General features: G+C 52.2%; 1 protein-coding gene across 1 annotated transcript in view; it reads right to left on the bottom strand.

The window, feature by feature from the left end:
* Positions 1-20159, bottom strand: part of BMP7 (bone morphogenetic protein 7) — a 99400-nt gene that overhangs the window by 44831 nt on the left and 34410 nt on the right. Inside the window, exon 2 of the mRNA XM_017536574.2 lies at positions 14010-14202. Within this exon, the coding sequence (XP_017392063.1) occupies positions 14010-14202 (193 nt within the window). The remainder of the gene's footprint in view (positions 1-14009; positions 14203-20159) is intronic.

Genomic DNA, 20159 nt, shown 5'->3' with positions numbered 1-20159 from the left:
CCCACCCAGCCACTCATGGGAAGGTCGCGAAGACTCCTGCCTATTGCCCAGAGGCCAGCGTTGTCACAGTCAGAAAGTGAGTCGGTGGCCCTTACGTTCTTGCCCTCAGTTTCCCCATCCACGAGACAAAGAGTTTGGGGTTTATCAAGGTCTCAAAAACTGCAGCTTATCAATGGGAGAGCTAAGAGAGGAAAATGAGAGGGTCAAAAATCCAAAATGCTCTGTGGTAAAATAAGGTTGGGAAGTGCCACATGACACATTGCTGCTTAGAGATTTCATAACACACCTTAGCTCTTTAAAGGCTCTGAGAAGTCCTGCTGCAAAGAAATGTTTACTCCAGCAATGGAGTGAGGCGATGAGCCTTTCCAACTTGTATCTAGGTGCCGATCAGAGGTGGGAGGTGAAGAGGGAAAAGAATCACAATGACAAATGGAAGGCTTTCTCTCATTAGAGACACAGGCACCAGCAGAGACAATCAGGAGGTCAGGGGCCCAGAGTCCTCTCTGATGAACTCTGCAGGATGGTCCTCGGGCCCCACAGTGGATGCTCAGGGATGTCGGCTGTGGGACTCCAGGCGCTGGGCTGAGGAAAGTTGGAATTAAATCCCAGTGGAGTAACCCTAAGCAAGTCAGCCTGTGTCCATCAGGCTCTTTTGTTTATAAAATGGAGGCAGCAATGAGGATTGTTCTGAGAATGGGTTAAATGGAAAGACATGCTCAAGGCGCCAGCGCAGAGCCAGAGACTCAAGGCTCCCAGCTGGTTGGAGCAAACCTCAGTGTCAGTGTGACTCTTCCACCATGGGATTCACACCACAACTCCAATGAGCTGACCCCGACTCAAGATGGAACCATCTCAGAACAAGGCACCAAGCGAGCCCACTGAACCCTACAGGACCTGAGAGGTAGCTGCTGTCCCATCTCGCAGGTGGGAGACTGAGGCTCAGAGAAATGCAGGTGGTGAACGGAGCCAGCCCGGAGCCCTGATCCAGCAAAGCGCCAGCCCTGCACAGCAATGGTTGATGGCGGAGGGAGAGAGCCCCGTGGTTTCCCTTTCACGCGTCTCGCCCTGCGCTACCCCTGCCCAGCAGCTTGCAGGGGCTGAGCAGTTAACTTCCCTGCCTCAAACCCTTTCTCAGCTCTTAGGATAAAAAGCCAAAGCTCTCTACTGTGTCCTGTGATAAAGCAGACTATGGAACTGACAGTCCAAACTGAGAAACTGGGGAGAGAGAGGACGCGTTACTGTCAGCTCCAGGTCACCCAGCCTGTAAGGCCCTGATTGGCCCGGCCCCGGTCTCCACACTCTGCTCCCACCCAGCCCACTCTCTCATCTGTGAGAAAGTCCTTCACAGGTGCTGTTCCTGCTGCCTGCAACACTGTTCCCTGCCTTTGCACCTCCCGCACACCTGCCCATTCTTGAGCTCCCCAGGGAAGTGTCTGCTGATGCCCAGATGACGCATCCATGTTGGACGTCCCCAAACCCGAGCCCTCTCCCCTGCAGTACCTGGGCTAGAGTCTGAGTTTGTTTGTGTAGTTTCTTGGGTTTTTCTGTTTCCCCACCAGACTTCGGCTTTTTGTCAGCAAGAACCAGCCCTATTTCTTTCAGCACTGGGGCAGCCTCTGCCCTGAGCACACAGCCCAGCACAAAGCAGGCCCCAGCTGCGCGCTGGGCAAAGGTGCTGGTATCCGAACATCCTTACGGCCAGGGAGGTTTTCTGGTTTCACTTCCAGTAGTTTATATTATTAAAAGAGAAATGGTTAGTGCTTTTTCAGATTATTCAGGTAGCTCCAGAAGTGGCTTTGCCTCACAGTTCACTGGGGACTTCGCCCACCCGGCCCACCCTATGCCCCACTAAGAACCCACTCCCAGGCCATGGGCACCCAGCTCCACATGCTAGTTGAAGGGAGACCCTTGTCAGCCCCTGGGCACCTCCATGCCCTCCACCTTCACAGGCCTGGCTGTGGAACCAGGGGGCTGTCAAATGACCCCAGATTGACCCCTTGCTGGAAACTGCCAGGTTGCATGAGCTTCCGGCTTGGTGCCCCCATTACCTGTCCCCGTCACTTCTTCAGAGCCACCTCCTCTCCCCACATCAGGAAAAAAATGGAAAGGACTCAGGTGGGCAGACAGCAACAGCCGGGAAGAAAACAAGCCTCACATTTCCTTTTGGACCCGACTCTTGTCACTCTTTGCTTGAGATACCAGGGTTTAAGCCCCAGAATTTCTGGAAAACTGGAGGCTCTCACCGCTCCATCCAACCCCGTCCTGATCCATCTGGAAACCCACCAGAACTAAGCCTTGAGCTGGATTCTAGCTTATAGAGCTGAGACGTCAAGAACTCTGGTGAGATGTCAAGAACTCCTGGGGTGTCCCCAGAAAAACCTGGGGGGCACTGCAGAGCCTCTGACACGGCTCTGAGGGAAATCCCACATGGATGGGCAGCTGCCTGCACCTGGCACCATGCAGGCAGTGGGCGGCCGTGGAGGATGGGAGACTCATCTTTCTAGACTTCCCCTGGTGGCCCCATTTCCTCCAGCCTCCAGATCCAGACCAAAATAGAATGAGGTAAATTCAGCCTCTTTCACGCAGCACACTCAAGGAATAAACAAGCACCACAAATACAGTCTTCGCCCTCCGTCATCTTTCCAGCCTCTTTTTCTTCTTTTCTTTTCTTTTTTTTTTTTTTTTTTAAGAGAACCACAGGCTGTTTTAAGATTCCAAACACAGAGACAGAAAAAGTGCAGCAAAGCAGGGAGACAAGGGAAAGAAACTTGACAGTGCTTTGCAGACAGAAACAAGTGACGCAATCACCAAATTCAAGATTCGCAAAAACAGAGGCTGGGTTGGAACATGTAGAAAAGGCCAAGCAGATGTCTAGGCTTATCTCATGGCCGAATCCTTAAGCCGGAGGGGTCCATGAAGGGGGCAGGCTGACAACAAGGCCCTCACCAGGTCCCAGGAGCTATGAGATGCCAAAGCTGCCCCTTGCCAGGGAGCCCTCCCGGCTGCCCTGTGTGGCCGACACTCAGCCTCAGTCACGCTTCAGTGCAACTCCAGAGGCTGATCCTGAGTCAAAGACTTGAATGCAAGTAGTCTGTCTGAGAGGTGACCCCAGGAACCACCTGGAGCAGGTGGGGAAGTGAGGCAGCCTGGAGATCGTCAAAAAACCCAATGGTGCGGGTCTGGGACTCAAACCTGTCAGGACCTCCTGGAGACTGTGCTCCTAAGGGGTGCACCTGAAGTGAGGGTTGTCTCCTCAGGGTGACAGGCTGTCCTGAGGGTAAGGGGTGTCTCCTGAGGGTGAGGAACTGTGTATCTGAGGGGTGAGGGGTGCTCCTGAGGGTGAGGGGGTGTCTCCTGAGGGTGACAGGCTGTCCTGAGGGTGAGAGGTGTCTCCTGAGAGTGAGGGGTGTCTCCTGAGGGTGAGGGGTGTCTCCTGAGGGTGAGGATCTGTGCATCTGAGGGGTGAGTTGCTCCTGAGGGTGAGGGGGCTGGGGAATTCTCCACAGGCCTTGACTCCAGCTCCTCAGTGGGTCAGAGAAAGCCCCAGCACAGCCCCCACATAGGGAAAGGTGTGTGGGGAGGGGAAGCCTTGTGGTCTGTGACTCAGTGGGTCCATCTCTCCGAGGAGGGGTGGAGGCCCTGTCCAAGGTCACAACTGGTGAGGCTGACTTGGCAGGAGTCACCTGCCTGAGCAGCCAGACAGGAGCTGGAGGAGAAATCCTGCCTAGCTGAGCCCACCAGGGCAACCTGCGGAGGCATCGCAGAGAAACTGATGCAGAGGGAGCTGGAGGGTCCCTCTTATGTCCAGGAGCAAGGCTAGGGCTCAGACATGCTTTTCCTACTGCATTGTGAACCTCCACACGTGAAACACCCAAGGGGGAAGGGGCAGAGGCAGGGCTCGGCTGGAGAAAGCTTTCCGAGGAGAATGACCATGACCGGTTTCTTGGGAGGCTCTTGGTTCCAGCCCTCAATCCCACTTGCAAACCTGACTCCCAAACCACCCCACCCACCCTCTCCTACTTCCAGGACCTGTGGGTTCAAACCCAGAGCAAGAGGCTCAGCCCACTTCCCTACATCCACGGCATGGAGGGGAACGAGCCTGCTTTTGAGGATACTCCACGTGCCAACTTTAAAGAGCCCCTAACTAGGCCCTGGGGAAGAGCGAAGAGACAAAGAACCCTTACCCCAGGAAGGCTCTTTTAGTCTAGTGTCCGCTCAAGAAGCAGAGCCATGTGGAGTACTCCACGCTAGGCACTGGGGTTGCCATAGCTGAAAGCCCAAGGGCTACAAGGACTCCAGTCTGGGGACCCCGTGTGGCTGTGACCCAGGCCACCCAAGTCCAGAAGACACCATGCCACAGCCAGAGTGCAAGGATTCGAGTTGAATTTTAAAATAGGTGGAGCTGAGGTAGACCCAGCAATAGTGGGAGAGGATTCTGCATCGACTCCCTGCAAACACTGGGTGACTGTCACCCTCAGAAACGAGCAAAGCCAGAGAGAGACACAGGCAGGAGGAGCCCCAGGGGACATGGCCACTGAGGGCAGGTGGCATCCTGGACAGGACAGAAGGACAAGAAGTCAAAGCAAAGGGGTCCGGAATAAATGACTGACTTTCCTTAATAAAAATGCAGATGCTGGGTCCTTGATTATGAAAAATGTGCCCTATTGATGTAAGGTGTTAAAATAGGGGAAACCGGGCGTGCTTCTGTGTGCTGTGTCTGTGTCGTGTTTCTGTGGATCTGTGCGTTTCCACGTGTTCGTGTGTACAGGAGACAGCTGGTGATGAGGCCGGGGCTGAAAGATATCTGTATAAAGACATCTGTCAACATAGGTATCAACAGACATCTACACCCAGGGAGATGGCAAGGCCAGGACCGGCTTCACGGGCGTGTGACCCTCGCAGTCACACAGGGCCCGGCACACAGAAGTATCTGTGCTCAGTTTCATGCTTTGCCGTTGCTGTCTTGAAATCCTTTATACAGTTTTGTCAAAGGGCCCCATGTTTTCATTTTGCCCTGGGCCACGAAAGTGACATGGCCAGTCCTGGGAGCTTGTTTTTAAACATTAATAATGAAAACTCCTAACCCCTACACCTGACTAGTTGGGGTTAAACATAGGAACCTGTCTTTTTCTCTTCCAATATATTTCCAGGAGGTTCTGACAACAGCTGGGTGTGAGCACCACCCCAGACAGATGTGTGTGAGGCGCTGCACAGCTAGTGTTTAGTGTGGGCAGCAGTGAGCAGGTGAAGGGGAAGGTGGGAAGACAGGGTGGGCAAGGGACTTCCCACTTAAGTGTGTGCAGCTTCGGCTGTGTCACCCGGAGGCACGTCACGTCCCGCCCCCCACCCCGTGCTTCTCAATCAGGGCCATTCTGCCCCGTCTCCATTTCCTAACTCTTCTCTAGGGCCTAGTTAGGAGCCCTTTAAAGATGGGACACTGAGAATGTCTGGTGACATTTTTGGTTTCACAGCTGAGTGTGGGGATGTCATTGGCATCTGGTAGGCGGAAGCCAGGGCTGCTGCTGAACCCCCTACACTGCCCAGGAGTGCCCTGACCCCAGAGGATGAGCCACCCCAAAGGTCACTACTGCAGAGGCTGGGAAATGGAAACCCTGCCTCAAATGACAAGGTATAAAGACTTCTGCTCTCTTGATGGGACTAGGGTGAGGATGCAACTTTGTCTCCAGAGCCTCTAGCAGGAGGAGCAAGCCAAATCACCCTTCGGAGCACTCTGCGCAGCGCCACTCCCTTACCTGGCCAGTCCCACTGCCCGATGCTCCTACAGGCCTTTCCTGGAAGCATTTTCGAATCCTTTACTCTCACAGACACACAATCCTCAGCTGAGGGTCAGCTTCGGAGAAACCCAACCTGAAACCGGTGGTCCACAGGCTTCACTTGATGGCAGCTTCACTCAGCGCCAGTGGCTGCCTTATGTAGAGGCCTGTACTAAGGATCCAGGGAAAGGAAAGTCTGGGATCCATTAGCAATGCCTGCCTTGGTCCCGGGAGGAGAAGGGTGGCATGTGTGCTGGAAGGCAAGGCCAGGTGTCAGCTTTCCTCCTTCCATTCTTGGGGTGACAAAATGGAAAGCCAGGGGCATTGAGGAAAAGGAAGAATATGGTACCGACAGAGGTGGCAATAGGAAGGCGAAAGAAGAAGCAGGGTTTGGAAGAACCTTGAGTATCTACCCACATGCCTACTTCCACTCTGAACTTGAACTAGCTCATTAACTGTGGCTGTCTCCTTTAAAACATCTTCCTGGTACGCCTGTATTCCCCATCCGTAGAGTTAGTATTTGAGCAGACACTTTTCTTCCCAGCTACAGATGACTGTGCTTATGACCAAATTGAAAAATATTAATTCTCTTTGTCTCCTGCCAAAAAGGCTAAAGCAATTACAGACCCTGATCTGAAACACAGATGTTAATACATTTGGATGTTAATACATTCTGCAGGCTTGCAGAGGCCCGGGGCCAAGCATGAAGTGCTTTTGGAATCAAAGTGCCAGATCAAGTTATCCAGAGAGCTACCGCCATGAAAGCCCATTCTCCCCTCATGCATTCCAGCGTAAAGAACTCCAGGCTGTGGCACATGCTGATGCCTCCCTGTTTGCAAACAAAACCGACCTACCCTTGGGCGCCCACTGGCACGCAGCTCTAAATAACGTACTTATAATCATCGCAGGGGAACATCCATAGGATCAAAATGTATCATAATTACAGGCAATTTTCACTTTTTGGAAATCAGGCTCAGATGCTGAAGAAAGATTGCAAGCAAGGCATTCTCGAGTTTCAGTTCTGGAAGGGAAAGCATGGTGGAGCATTTGCTAGGATGGACCAGCCCCAGCGCACAGATGCTGGCCGGCACTCGCTCATCCAGCAGGTATCTGTGGTGCGTGGCTCAGGCACACAGGACCAGACCATGTAGCCTGGGAATCAGGAAGCCCACATCCTTAAAGGGGAGCCCAGGTCACGCTTTCATCCTTTCATGCATTCCTTGTCTTACTGAGCGCCTGCTATGAGCCAGGCTCTAGGCAAAATGGATACCACAGGGAGCAAACTCCTGCCCTTGTGGAGTGCCCATTGCTGTCTCTGCTGGACCCCACTCGCATCTCGCTCAGACGTCACTATGCATCCCCACGCGACTCAGCAAGGGTCCAACGCTCTCCAAGTCCGCACAACTTCCGAGTGGTGGAAGGAAGGCGGCTCCTGGTGCATCTGCAAAGCCTCACTACACACGGCTGGGACAGGCTGGGCAGGTCACTGGTCTTCTCTGACTCAGTTTCCTTGTGTGGAAAATACGATTTGCTCCACCATTACCCAATTTACAGGACTGGACTGCCATGAGGAGAAAGAAAATAGTGTATCCATCAGCCAAGGAAGAAAAACATGTGACTGCGGAAAGATGCAAGCTTCTCATTCTTAATCCCCAGTCCAGGGTTGTGCCTTCATTTCCTTGCCTGTGAAAAAGGGTGTGGGACCAGGCACGGCGGCTCACACCTGTAATCACAGCACTCGGGGAGGCCAAGGCAAGCAAAGAACTTGAGGCCAGGAGTTTGAGATCAGCCTGGACAGCATAGTGAGACCTCATCTCTACAAAAGTCAAAAACTGGCCAGGCATGGTGGTGTGTGCCTGTGGTCCCAGCTACTTGAGAGGCTTGGGTGGGAGGATCACTTGAGCCTGGGAGGTAGAGGCTACGGTGAGCTGTGATCACTCCACTGCACTCCAGCAGAGCAAAAGAGCAAGACCCCGCCGATCTCTATCTCTAAAAAACAAGGGGGGTGGGCAAGGATAAGGGTGCTTCCATGGGGGGTTGTTGTGGGAAGTAGTAAAGAGTCCCCATTGCATGCAATTAGCTCTTGTCATCATGACTGTTCCCAAAGGCAGCCATCCCTCCTTCCAGTATAGACAAGCATCATGGGAGAGAGGTGGCTCCAAGATCACATTGTGCACTCAGCCAAATTGATGGAAACGTAAAGGGAGCAGACCTTTCCCACAGGTGGTCTACAAGAGGGGAGGACTGCCCACCTCACAGGGACACCCACTAGGCTTCACTGCACATGATGTAACACCTATGGGGAATCAGGGAAAATGCGGGCCACTTGCTCAGGCCTCCCACCCGTGGCAAACACTCAGCAAACCCAGCAACCACCTCTATTCTCCCCATGAAGCCAGGCTTGGGATGAATTATGGGAAGAAATAACAGGGACAGAGATCAAAAAAGCCACCAAGGCCCACCAGATGGCCTCAGACCACAGGACGGGAAGCCAGCGGGCATCTGGCCCCCGGATGCTGAGCGGGGCATGCCAGCCGTGTCTCCGGCATTAATTGGATTGAACACAGTGGTTTGCTGTCTCTGCCCAGCAGGGTGGCTTTTTCCAAAGGGATCCTGCAGATCCATGAGCGGACCCCACGGGGAACCAAAGGCATGAAGGGCCTGCCACTCCCACTCAGGCAGCTTCAGGCTGGGTTCTGGAGTGGGGCCCAAAGAAACAGGCTGTAAGCAAAAAATGCCAAGACTCCTTGACGAAGGCTGCCCTCCTCTGATCTTCCAGGACACCCTGGAAGTTCCCAGCAGCCAGAAGGAATCCTCCTTGCCCTCTGAAGAGGCTACTCAGGAAGCTGAACTGGTACATCCTGAGAAGGCAGCTCAAAACCAGAGCTCATGCCCTGGGGCTGAGGTGTAGCGGGAAGGGGTAGAAGCCAGGAGACGAGAAAAAAGGCACGTAGCCTTCTGGAGCAGCAAGAAGCTCCAGAGGCTTCCAGAAGCTTGCAGAAGCTTCTCGAGCCAGAGTCCAAAGAAACCTTCACCCTTAGCCAGTCCCTTTCCTGTGCCATTGAGACTGACAATTATGGTCTGGACTACACTTTGGGCTCAGTCTTGTAGGAAGAAAAACAGTCTTCTCTGAGAGACCAAGCTGAAGGGAACGTGGAATATGTCGGAGAAGGCCAACGTGGTCTCTACTAAAAATAAAACAATTAGCCAGGAGTGGGGGCGCACACCTGTGATCCCAGCTACTTGGGAGGATGAGGCAGGAGAATCTCTTGAACCTGGGAGGTGGAGGTTGCAGTAAGCCAAGATCGCTCCATTGTACTCCAGCCTGAGTGACAGAGTGAGATTCCATCTCAAAAAAAGAAAAGAAAAGAAAAGAAATCTCTTTTCTTCCATCTCTCGGACATGTAAGACAGCTCACGGGTGAGAAATTACAGAGCTCTTAACCACCTGTTCACACCCCAGCACACAGGGAATCAACCTGGGAGCTTTTAAAGCACACCAAAGCAACCCTCACTGATCAGGAGTTTTAAAAGCCTCTGTGATTCTAATGCACAGCCGAGGCTGAACACCAGCTCAGGACCCATCAGTGGACCCATCTGAGCCCCAGGTGAGGAAATCAGCACTATGGGAATCACTGAGGCATGACCACGGCTAAGACGGTGGATGCTGCAATCTAAGAGCTGCCACTTTGTAGCTGTGTGCTCTCGAGCAAGCTGCTTCCCACCTAGAAGCCAGGCTCTGCACACATCTTCATAGGAACCTTTCCAAGACACGAAACAAAGCTGAAGTGTCCAGCACAGTCGCAAACAGCCCCATGCAACAAGAAGCCTCGGCCACAGGGGTGGGGACGCGCTCGGAACGTGACATGTCTCTCTGCCCAAACATGCTTATGGGGCATAACGGCGGGGCAAACCCTACCCAGACTCTTGCTACCAAATCCTGAATCTGCACATAATAAGTCACCACCACCCCAGGATCCCCAGGAAAGGACTGGCCAAGAAACTCATGGCCCACTGCCCAAGGGCCACCCTGGGAGGGGGCTGCAGCGTTCCTCCTTCCTCATCCAGCTCCATCTACCGTCTCAGGTCCATGGACCAAAATCATCAGGGCATCCCCTGGGAGCTTCTCAGAAAGGCAGAAACTCAGGGCCCCCATCTCAGGGCTGGCCGAGGGCAGGAGCCTTTGCCTGGGCTAAAGGGACCCAGGGAGCTAAGCCCAGGCCTCCTCTGCCAATCCATCCCGCGTGGTGGGGACAGGCGGGGGCAGCTCCCTCTTTCTCAGAGTGACTCAGGCTGCAGCTGATCCAAGTCTTGGCCCTGGAGTCCACGCTGAGGTCACCCTCCTGGCAGCCAACGTCGCTGAGATGAACCCAGGGACATTTTCAGCCAGCTGCCGACATCATCTCGACCTTGGTGGCGGCCGACTCCCTTGGAGCACATTCTGCTACCCTGGCTGGCCTTGGCCTCCCGGGGGGTGCTCAGAGGCCAGCTCCCAAAGCAGAAGCGTGTCGCCTACATGTGGGGCAGCACTGTGGAGGGGGCAAGCCTGGGACACACTTGGGGAGAGACGGGGAAGGCTGGGATGGAAGGCGCCAGGTCCCAGCTCCACAGCAGAAACAGGGCAACCAGCACGACCCCGACCACAGATATCCTCAGCTTCAGCTGGAACTAAAGTTCACATCAATGGGGACAGGAGGAGCAAGTCCAGCTCCTAGAAGCCAGTCCCCAGCTGGCCTGGCCCCAGGCCTGGGGTTCAGAAAATGAGAAGACTCTGATCCTTTAGCAGCCCCCTCTCGCCCCTGTAAGGCCTCTGGAGCTAAGGTCACTGTCCGCAGACCTGCCTCTGAGCCCCCACTCACTCCACAGCCCGCCAAGGGCGGCTCCACCATGCCTTTCCAGCTGTCTGGGGCCGCGTGTTAAGCAGGGCCACGGGGCTGTGGAAGGCCTCCAGTTCAGCTCATTATCGGAATTTAATCAGGATTCCAAGAGATCAAGAGGACTCGGTGGAAAGTGACTCCCACAAGGGGAGAGACGCTGAGGCCAACCCAAAGCCAGCTAATCCCCAGCACCCCCGGGCTTTCCTGGAGCTCAGGCACAGCTTGTCAGATGTCCCAGCCCTGCACAGCTGGGCGGCTGGCAGCACAGAAAACAGGGCAGCCACACTGCAGGCAGGGGCCGCGGGGCAGGGTCTGGGCTCCTCTGGGCTGAGGAAGGCGGGAGACCACCACCTGGAAGAAGCCGTATGGCCCCAGGTTGGGGGCATGCAAAGAGCCCCATCTCTGAACAGGTGAACTGCAGAAGCGTGGGGGATTCGAAGAGCATTTTCAAGCTCAGGGCTTTGTCCCCATTGGGAGACGGCAGAATGGGGGGAATCGGCACACTGGACACACATGGGAAGGCAGTGCCACCACCTGGGCTCGCGGCTTCCTAAGGAGATCTTGCTCCACCTCCTGCTGTGATGACGATGCTACTAACGCAGGTGACCATGTATTGAGCACCTCCTGTGTGTGAGCCACGGTTATAAGGATGTCACCCTCTTTCATCCACAGCACAACTCTGGAAGGGAGATTCAGTTATTATCCGCATTTTACAGAGGAGAAAACTGAGGCTCTGAGAGTTGACTCTTTCCCAAGGCCACATGGGTACCTGGTGGCAGGATTTGAACCCATGCTCTTAATAGCTGGGGAACTACATAATAGGGGTGTCTTGGTTCTAGATTCAAAAACAACCTGTCCAGACAATGAATAAATAATATTTTTTAATTTAATCATTTAACTTCTGAAGAATGGAGGCTTTGCTTCAGGAGACACAGGAAGAACATGTAGAAACCTAAAGAAAGCAGCTCCGTCTTTCCTGCCCCTGCTTCTCAGCCCCATCCCCCTTCCTTACTCATGACTCCCACCTGCCATGTCCTCTCCTCTGCTGGAATGGGAGCTCCCACAGGGCAGGGACTCATGTCCAGTTCCTTCCGGTTGATGCCCTCAGGCAGGGCACACAGCAGGTACCGTGCTGAGGGGGCTGAGTCACCCAGCAGGCCAGAAGCCCCTGGAGAAGGACCCCCGCACTAGAATGGGCACCCCCAAGCCCAAGTTGCTTATTGCAGGCAGCCTGGCTGGGAGGATGCCTGGAACGCCCGTTCCTCCACAAAACACAGTGCTTCAGGCCTGCTGTCCACCCGTGCAGGCCTCAGGAGCCACCCCATGGATCTCAGGCAAGACAGCAGAGGCACCTCAGACCATGATGGGACCAGGTGCCCACGAAGCAGGAGCTGGGTGGCAAATCCAGAAAACAGCCTGAACACAGAGGCCATGGTTTCATCCTCAACAAGGAGCTCCCTGGCTGCCAGGAGTGAACGTCAATGCCACCTCCCCAGAGAGCTGCCCAGCAATGTCTACCAAAGCTACCCATGCGTGGACCCTCTGACCCCACAATTCTATCTCTAGAACTTTATCTGACTGATAGACATGAACAGGTGTGTCAGCAAGGATACCCACCCTGCGGCACCATCCCTCATAGGACAGAGGAGCCAGCGTACACGCATGAAACACAGCACAGCCCGTGCATGGAACAGTGAGGTGACTCGGAAGACAAGGGCACCCCATATGAACCACCGGGAAAAGCTGCCAGGGATCATCATCCAACAACGAACATCACATCCCCAGGAGTGAGTGCACCTCAGGGTTCAACAGGTGAAAACAACAATGCACAGATACATTTGCTGATTTCAGGAGACTCAAGAAGCTGGCAGCAGGGACTGCCTCAGGGAAGGGGCCTGGGAGCCTTCATTTTCACTATGGCTTCTTTTCTTCCTTTTCGATTGTATACCATGAATATGTCTTGCCTACTCAAAAACATTTTTTTTTTCTTTTTTTGAGACAGACTCTTGCTCTGTCACCCAGGCTGGAGTGTAGTGACCCAATCTTGGCTCATGGCAACCTTCTCCTCCCAGGTTCAAGCAATTCTCCTGCCTCAGCCTCTTGAGTAGCTGGAATTACAGGCATACGCCAGTACACCTGGCTATTTTTTATATTTTTATTAGAGACGGGGTTTCACCATGTTGGCCAGGCTGGTCTCGAACTCCTGACCTCAAGTGATCCACCTGCCTTGGCCTCCCAAAGTGCTGGGATTATAGGCGTAAGCTACTGCACCTGGTCTAAAAACAAATTTTGAAATAAATATGTTTCATGAGCATGGGCTCCAGCTTTGCAAACCTGACTCACATCCTAATGTGGCCACATTCTCTCTGGGTGGCCTCATTCTTTGGCTTCAGGTCACTTCGGTTCTCCCCATTTCGCAGATGAGTCACCACTTCTGAAGGCTATTGTGAATATGAAATGAGATAACAAGAGCAAAACACTGGAACACTCAAGAGCAGTTTTGTTTTCTTGGTACTTAGATGAACCCCCAAATAACAGTGCTTGGCAAACGTGGCTGTAATGGTTCTCCTGTCCCTGTCTGCGGTCACAAGTCCCCTTTCTAGCTGAAGATACTAGGCCTGCACATCACAAGGAGGTGTCTACACCACCTTCCTTCCATTAATTTCCCTGCCATGGCACCCCAGTGGGGACACTAGATGTCTGACAGCCTGAGGCATCCAGCAACCCAGCCACTGAGAAATAGGACCTTGGTCATTTCCGCCTCGGGACTGTATGAATAGAATGCACCTGCTAAACGTTCCAGCCCTTTTTCTTAGGGCTCCTTACCTCTCACAAGACCTTGAAATTAATGGATCTTGATAAATTAAAGACTTTCAACACACACGTTTGGTTTCTGACCTAGTAATTCTTGGAAGTCTATGAGTTCTCTATTTATTTTTTGGTTTGAGTTTTTTCCTTCCCCTAACATTTTATTTTAGATGGTCATTTTAATTGGTTGCCTGATATCATGCACTGGGTTTCAGAGTGATGAATGGGAGAGAGGTAGCCCTTCGCAAACGTTTCTTCCCCTTCCCTTTTCTTCTGTGTCCCTTAGCACCCAGCCAGATCCAGACTGCCTATAAATACCCGCATGGCACCACGCATCCCCAGGCTCCCTTGCCTTCTACTATTCTTGAATTCATTGTCAGTCACTGCCTTAAGAAAGTGACATACACCATCCACATTCATTAGAAGAGATAGCTGGTAGAGGGCTGGCACGTGGTTGCGCCAATCTGACCCATCCTCTAGCTGTCACCCCTTTCTTCCTCTGCCCCCAGAGGGAACTCAGCACCCCTCCCAGACACCCATACAGCACCCACCTGCCCAAGTGCTCCTGGAGCACCTGATAAACGCTGATCCGGAACGTCTCATTGTCGAAGCGTTCCCGGATGTAGTCCTTGTAAATCCGGAATTCGGCTGCCGTCACAGCTTCCCCTTCTGGGATCTTGGAAAGATCAAACCGGAACTCCCGGTGGTGGTAGCGCGGGTGGAAGAATTCCTTGTCATGTTCCACTGGAAGGGGAAGAGAACACACATCGGCACCAACAGCTCGTTAGTGTCTGGGCTTCACTCCAGCCGCAAGTCCAAGCATCTTGCCTAAGCTAGATGGAGGCGCGCCCACTGCCAGTGACCCCAGAGACAACTGCTCCTTTCGTCCCAATGCACTGCAGACTGGAGGGTCACGGGCGCAGACCCCATGGTCCCTATGGTCATCATGAATGACAAGAACATGACTTTGTGTCCAACCTGCTGGGAAAAGTAGGGCACTAACCACAGCCATCAAGAGGTCCTGGCCAGACTCAGGTCCCAGTGGCTGAGGCCTGGGTTGGAATCTGGCCTCAGCCACTAACCAACACAGTGGCCCTGGAGAAGATAACAGAAAGCCTCGATGGGCCCCAATTTCATCTTCTAAAAAATGGGGATCATAATCCTCCTTCACGGGTTGTGGTCAGGGATGAATGATCTAATTCACACAAATAGTTTAACATCTGCTAGGGCTGGATAACTGTTAGCTACTGTTGGTAAGCATAAATCTAACTGTGCGTAGTAGGGGACATCTCTAGGACCAGGGGTTCTCAGCCTGAATGCACATGAAAATCACTGTGGAAGCTTTTAGAAAATATTGATGTCCTGGCCCAGGTGTGGGCTGGTAAACATTTAACAACTGGCTCTCTGGGACCTGATATGAAGCGTCTGCTGATTCCACTGTGTAAATACCACCACCCTGGCAGATTTCAAGCTACCAACATCAGGCCACTGAACATGAATGGGAAGAGAAGCACACAGTGGGCTCCAGCAGGCAGCTACTCCTACCCACTCCTGAACCAAGGAAATCCGTGTCTTTTCAAAGCATCCCCAGATATTTCTAATGAGGAGCCAAGGTTTACGACCACAGCAGTAGACTAACAGCAGTTAAAGGAGTGAATGGCAGAGTGCAGGCTGGCAGGGTGGGGGTCGGGGGGGTGCCGGCTGGAAATGACCCTTCCCGCTTCTCCTGGCAGCGATATTAGACTAAGATGTCACGTCCATTTCATAGATGATAAGCACCAGGATGAAAGCCCAGGAATGGTGCTTCCGGGTGGGGACCTGTGGCTCCTGTGGCTCATGCCCTCTCTGGACCAAAATGGAGCAGGGGTGACACTGGGAGCCACGGAGGGCTGGAAGGGGCAGAATGACCATGCTCAGGCCAGTGGGCAGAACCTGCAGACACCTTGCATCTGCTGGAAACACCGCCCATCTCCACTTCCTGTCTGGAGGTGGGAAACTAGAGAGAGAGAGGGAGAAAGAGCAGACCCAGTTTGGCCACCAGACTGGTCAGAAGAAAGGAGAAATGCGATCAGCAATCTTCAGCTCTCAGGCTGGGTTATGGCTGCCTGGCTCCAAGTGGGACAGCAGGACGGGAACTCCCTTCAGGAAGAGGTGCACAGTACCAGCTGCCACAAGACCCTTGCTGAGCAGCTCCATTAAAAACTGTCTGATTTAAACCTTAACAATAGTCCAAAAAGAGAGCGGGGTGAGGGCAGGGGACCCACTCAGGCTGTTCCCTATCAGGAAGAAGGGGCAGATGAAGTCCCTGAGGCTGGGGGCTCTGGCTGGGCACAGGAGTGTCCCTGTCTTTGGAGAGACCTTGGGAAGACAACCTCTGAACCACAGCTGCTAGAATCCTGGGCCACATATGGAGAGCTGGCAGGAGGGAAGGGCTCTCCAGAAACCGTTCCAGGATCCCTCCAGATGACAGCTCTCCTTGTCAAAACACGCCTCTCATGCCCACAAGGAACCCTTCTCTCCTGATCCCATCTATGGGACAGGCCAGATGAATGGGAGAGAAGGCCACAGGGATGTCACCAATCCCCCACTTTTATTTCCAGAGAAGGCAGGAGCCTCTACAAAGGACAGCCACTTTACCAAGTGAGCCTAGGGAGGTGACCCCAAGTGGGAAGGCGGGGCAAAGGACCTATGTCACCGTGCAAATGCCCTGGGCCAGTCCTTTGTCACCTTTCCAGCTCAGTCAACCCTCATGCCAGCCCTAAGAGGTAAGCAGCCCTAGGAGGTGAGTACAGCTCTGTATAGGTGGCGGGGGCATGCACCTGAGACCCAGGAGGAGTCCAGTGGTCTCCCGAGGGCCAGAGAGCTGGGACTCAAGCCCAGGTCCTGTCCGAACCAGAGTCCTGAACCACCGTGCATCTCAGCTGCTGCATGAACAGGTTTGCAAGGGGGGGGGTCCTCTGTGTGTTTGCTAGAACTTTCTAACTGCACTGTTGCATACATGTAGCATGTTAACGTGTGTAAACCAAAGTTAACCCAGTCATGGAGATTCCTCCCAGGTCAAGAAAAAGAACATTACCAAGCCCCTTTCCCTCCTGGACTTCTTAAACCATAGATTAGCTTCACCTGTTCTTGAACATTCTCTGAAGGGCCTCGTACGATGTATCATCTTTTGCACCTGGCTTCTTTCATTTACCAGTGCCTGTGCTTTTCATCCATGTCATTATGCATGTTCGTTCATCCCACGGCTGTATGATAGCCCATAGTTGTACTAGCCCACAATTCATGTATCATTCTGTAGTTCATAGGCATTCAGGGAGTGTCCAGATTGGGGCTCTGAAAGCAGTATTGCTATGAACATCACAGGACATGTGCTTCATGCCCGGAAGTGAGATTGTGCTTGTGCAGCATTAGCCACCCTGGAAGCTGTTCCTAACGCACTGCATCTGAGAGGTTTTTGGTTTTTTTGTTTTTTGAGATGGAGTTTTGCTCTTGTTGCCCAGGCTGGTGTGCCATGGCATGATCTTGGCTCACCACAACCTCCGCCTCCCAAGTTCAAGCGATTCTCCTGCCTCAGCCTCCCGAGTAGCTGGGATTACAAGTGCGTGCCACCACACCCGGCTAATTTTTATACTTTTAGTAGATATGGTGTTTCACCATGTTGGTCAGGCTGGTCTTGAACTCCTGACCTCAAGTGATCTGACTTGGCCTCCCAAAGTGCTTGGATTACAGGTGTGAGCCACTGCACCCGGCCCTGAGAGGTTTTTAAGAGCGAGCATTCTAGGAGAGAGGTGGAAGAGGCCAGGCCTGCCGCGTGAAGGAGGTAGCACAGTCTCCGGACGATTCATGGCTTCTCAAGCGCTTTCTCCACAGGACCGGGAGAGGTGACGCACAGATGAAGTCTCGTTCCAGCCATCTCTGTTCTCCACCGCAGCACAGTCAGACCTCCGAAGGCCAGGAAGAGCCCTTGCGGTGCACCATGCTTCAACTTTCAGTAGAGAGGGCTGCTCTCGCAATCATGCACAGGGGCCAAGTCCAGCGTCTTGAACACAGTGGGTCCCCAGAGAGCCTCAGTTCCCTGCCCCCAGTGCTGGATGAACCTGGCTTCAGAACAGCCCCACTGGCAGAGACACCATCAGCCTGAGCAGAGAAGGGGGCTGGGAAACATCTGGTCTACGATTGAGGATGGCTGGAGAGCCCAGAAGTGCAAAGCGCAGGTTTGCTGAGTGCTTACTCTGTCAGCCCCGCACTGAGCACTCTTTGCCATCATCTGATGGAATCCCATGAGGCAGGATTGATCCCCATTTTACAGGTGAGGAAACTGAGGCTCAGGGAGGCCGGGTCACTTGCCGAAGGTCAAAAGTCAGGTGAGCAGCTGAACTCCAAAGCTCAACCCTCATGATCTTCACACTCTCTAGAGCCAGGTGGCCTGAGTTGCGTCTTAGCCGTGCCACTTACCAGCTGTGGGACCTTCCCCAAGCTGGTTAATCCCCTGCGTTCCCCTCTCCCGGTGGATAATCACAGTGGCCCTTTCTCACGGAGTTGCTGGAAAGATCACAGAAATAGGCCATGTGCTCACAGGAGAAAGCCAGAGGTGAGCCACTTGAGTCCGCCAGTTTACAGGGCCTCTAAAACAATGAGCCGGAAGAATGACAATCAATGCAGAAAAAGCAACATGTGCTGTGGGCATTTACACACTGCACTTGTGATTACATTTGCAAAAAAAAAAAAAAAAAAAATGACAATCAATGCAGAAAAAGCAACATGTGCTGTGGGCATTTACACACTGCACTTGTGATTACATTTGCAAAAAAAAAAAAAAAAGTGCAATAGACCGAACAATAAAGATTTGTTTGAATAAGCATGACATAAACACAGGTACAATCATTAGAGTCACACCCAATTAAGAAAGGAAACACTGATACATAATTACAAATAGAAGGTTTGTTGTAACAGCTGCAGGTACAGCCGTTTTTAATACATAAGATAAACCGTATCTTAACTGTTAGGGTATCAGGGTTACAAGATTTCTTTTCTAAAAAGAAACTCAGGGATAAAGTGAGGAACTAAATTTCTTGCAAACATTTGTGGGCTCTTTGGTGTGGCTTTCTGCAAGGACTTCCTTCATTAATTAATTGGAGACTATGAGAAGAAGGAACCACAATGTTACTCCATTCTCCCTGAAATTCATATCGTCACATGTTCTGAAAATAATTTTGTATGCATTATCAAAGAAAGAACAGTCATGAAGTACACACACACATGCGCACACATACACACACACACAAATAAGCAGTGAATAATTCAAAGTTCAAACCAAATTCCAAATCTCATCTTTCCAAGGTTTCCCTTTTCTAGGGAAGCCACTCCACAGCGTGAAATCTACACCCTTTCAACTCAAGTGTCAAGACAATTGAATTGTTAGCACTAAAGGAAGTAGAAGCTTGCATGTATTTTTCAGGAGAAAATATGTCTTCATACTTTCTTCTTAAGTTACCATATGTAGTTGATTACCCAGGACTTAGTTTTAAACTAAATGTCTGCAGTTGACATCTCCCATCCCCACAGGGAATACCCTCCTAAGGAAGCCCAGAGCCTGGGAGTCCAGCTTTTTCTCTCTCTGCCTCCAGTTACATCCTAGCACCCCAAAGGCTGAGAGAGCTCATAGGCATTAACAAATAACTTTCATCTTCAAAAATTAAAAGGGTTCAAATCCCCAAGACCAAAAGATAAGTCCAAAGAAAATGGATTCTGGAAAACACCATCCTGACAGCCAACAGCCCATCACTGTCCCCAAGACAAGTCCAGAGTCTTTCTTTTACCAAAACCTGAAATAGCCCCAAAACTGGCCCTGAGAGGGGGGAATTCCGGGCTGAAGGGTGTCAATAATGGGTAAGAGGCAGGTAGAAACAAAAAGCTGCCAACCTGGGTGCTCCCTTCATGATCCTCTGCCATGTCAGGGAAGACTTCTGTACCAGATGCTACCTGCTCCCAGCATCACTCAGGAGTACCTTGCCTCTCCCTAATAGCCGAGGTTCTTCCTCCCACCTACAGTTATGAGAAATATTCAGGCAAACCCCTCACTAATTTGGAATTCTCTTATTCAAAGGGAGGGCCACAACCAAAGAAACTGACAACCTGCTGTGTAGACTTGCAAACGGCAGCACACGCTTAAACATTACCTGCAGTATTCAGACGTGCTTTATGGGACAGTATTTAACATCCTAAAAGTTAGGGGTTATGAACCCAAACGTATGCATATGTACAGTTGTACATAATAATACACAAAACTAAATGAACACAATAAATTGTTACAAACATGAGAAAAGAGAAACAGAAGACATAATGTTTCTCTTGCTCCCTGGGATATCATTTTGTGCTGGGCACAGGTCATCCGGACGAGCAAAGTTGGGGCATGACTCACTGCAAAGCACAAGTAGAAGCCACGCCCATGTCTCCCCCCCCCACCCCCCGTCAGTCCATCATCACTGTCCCAGATGAGCCATGGGACTCCAAGGGAGCCACCATCTTGTTCCATAACCCTCTTCTCCCCAGTTGAGAGGTGGGAGGAAGCCAGCCTTAACCTTGGCCACACATGGGCCTTTTTTATTTTTATTGGAATCTGGTATGAAAAAGCCCCTGTTTGCTCTCCCTGACTTAATCTCTAAGGATGTAATCCAGTGCTCTGGGAAGCCCCTTGCCAG

Source organism: Cebus imitator, unplaced genomic scaffold (assembly GCF_001604975.1).
Source record: "Cebus imitator isolate Cc_AM_T3 unplaced genomic scaffold, Cebus_imitator-1.0 Scaffold99, whole genome shotgun sequence".
Lineage (NCBI taxonomy): Eukaryota > Metazoa > Chordata > Mammalia > Primates > Cebidae > Cebus > Cebus imitator.
Note: the sequence above shows the minus strand (reverse complement) of the source record. Positions and strands in the feature narration are given on the sequence as shown.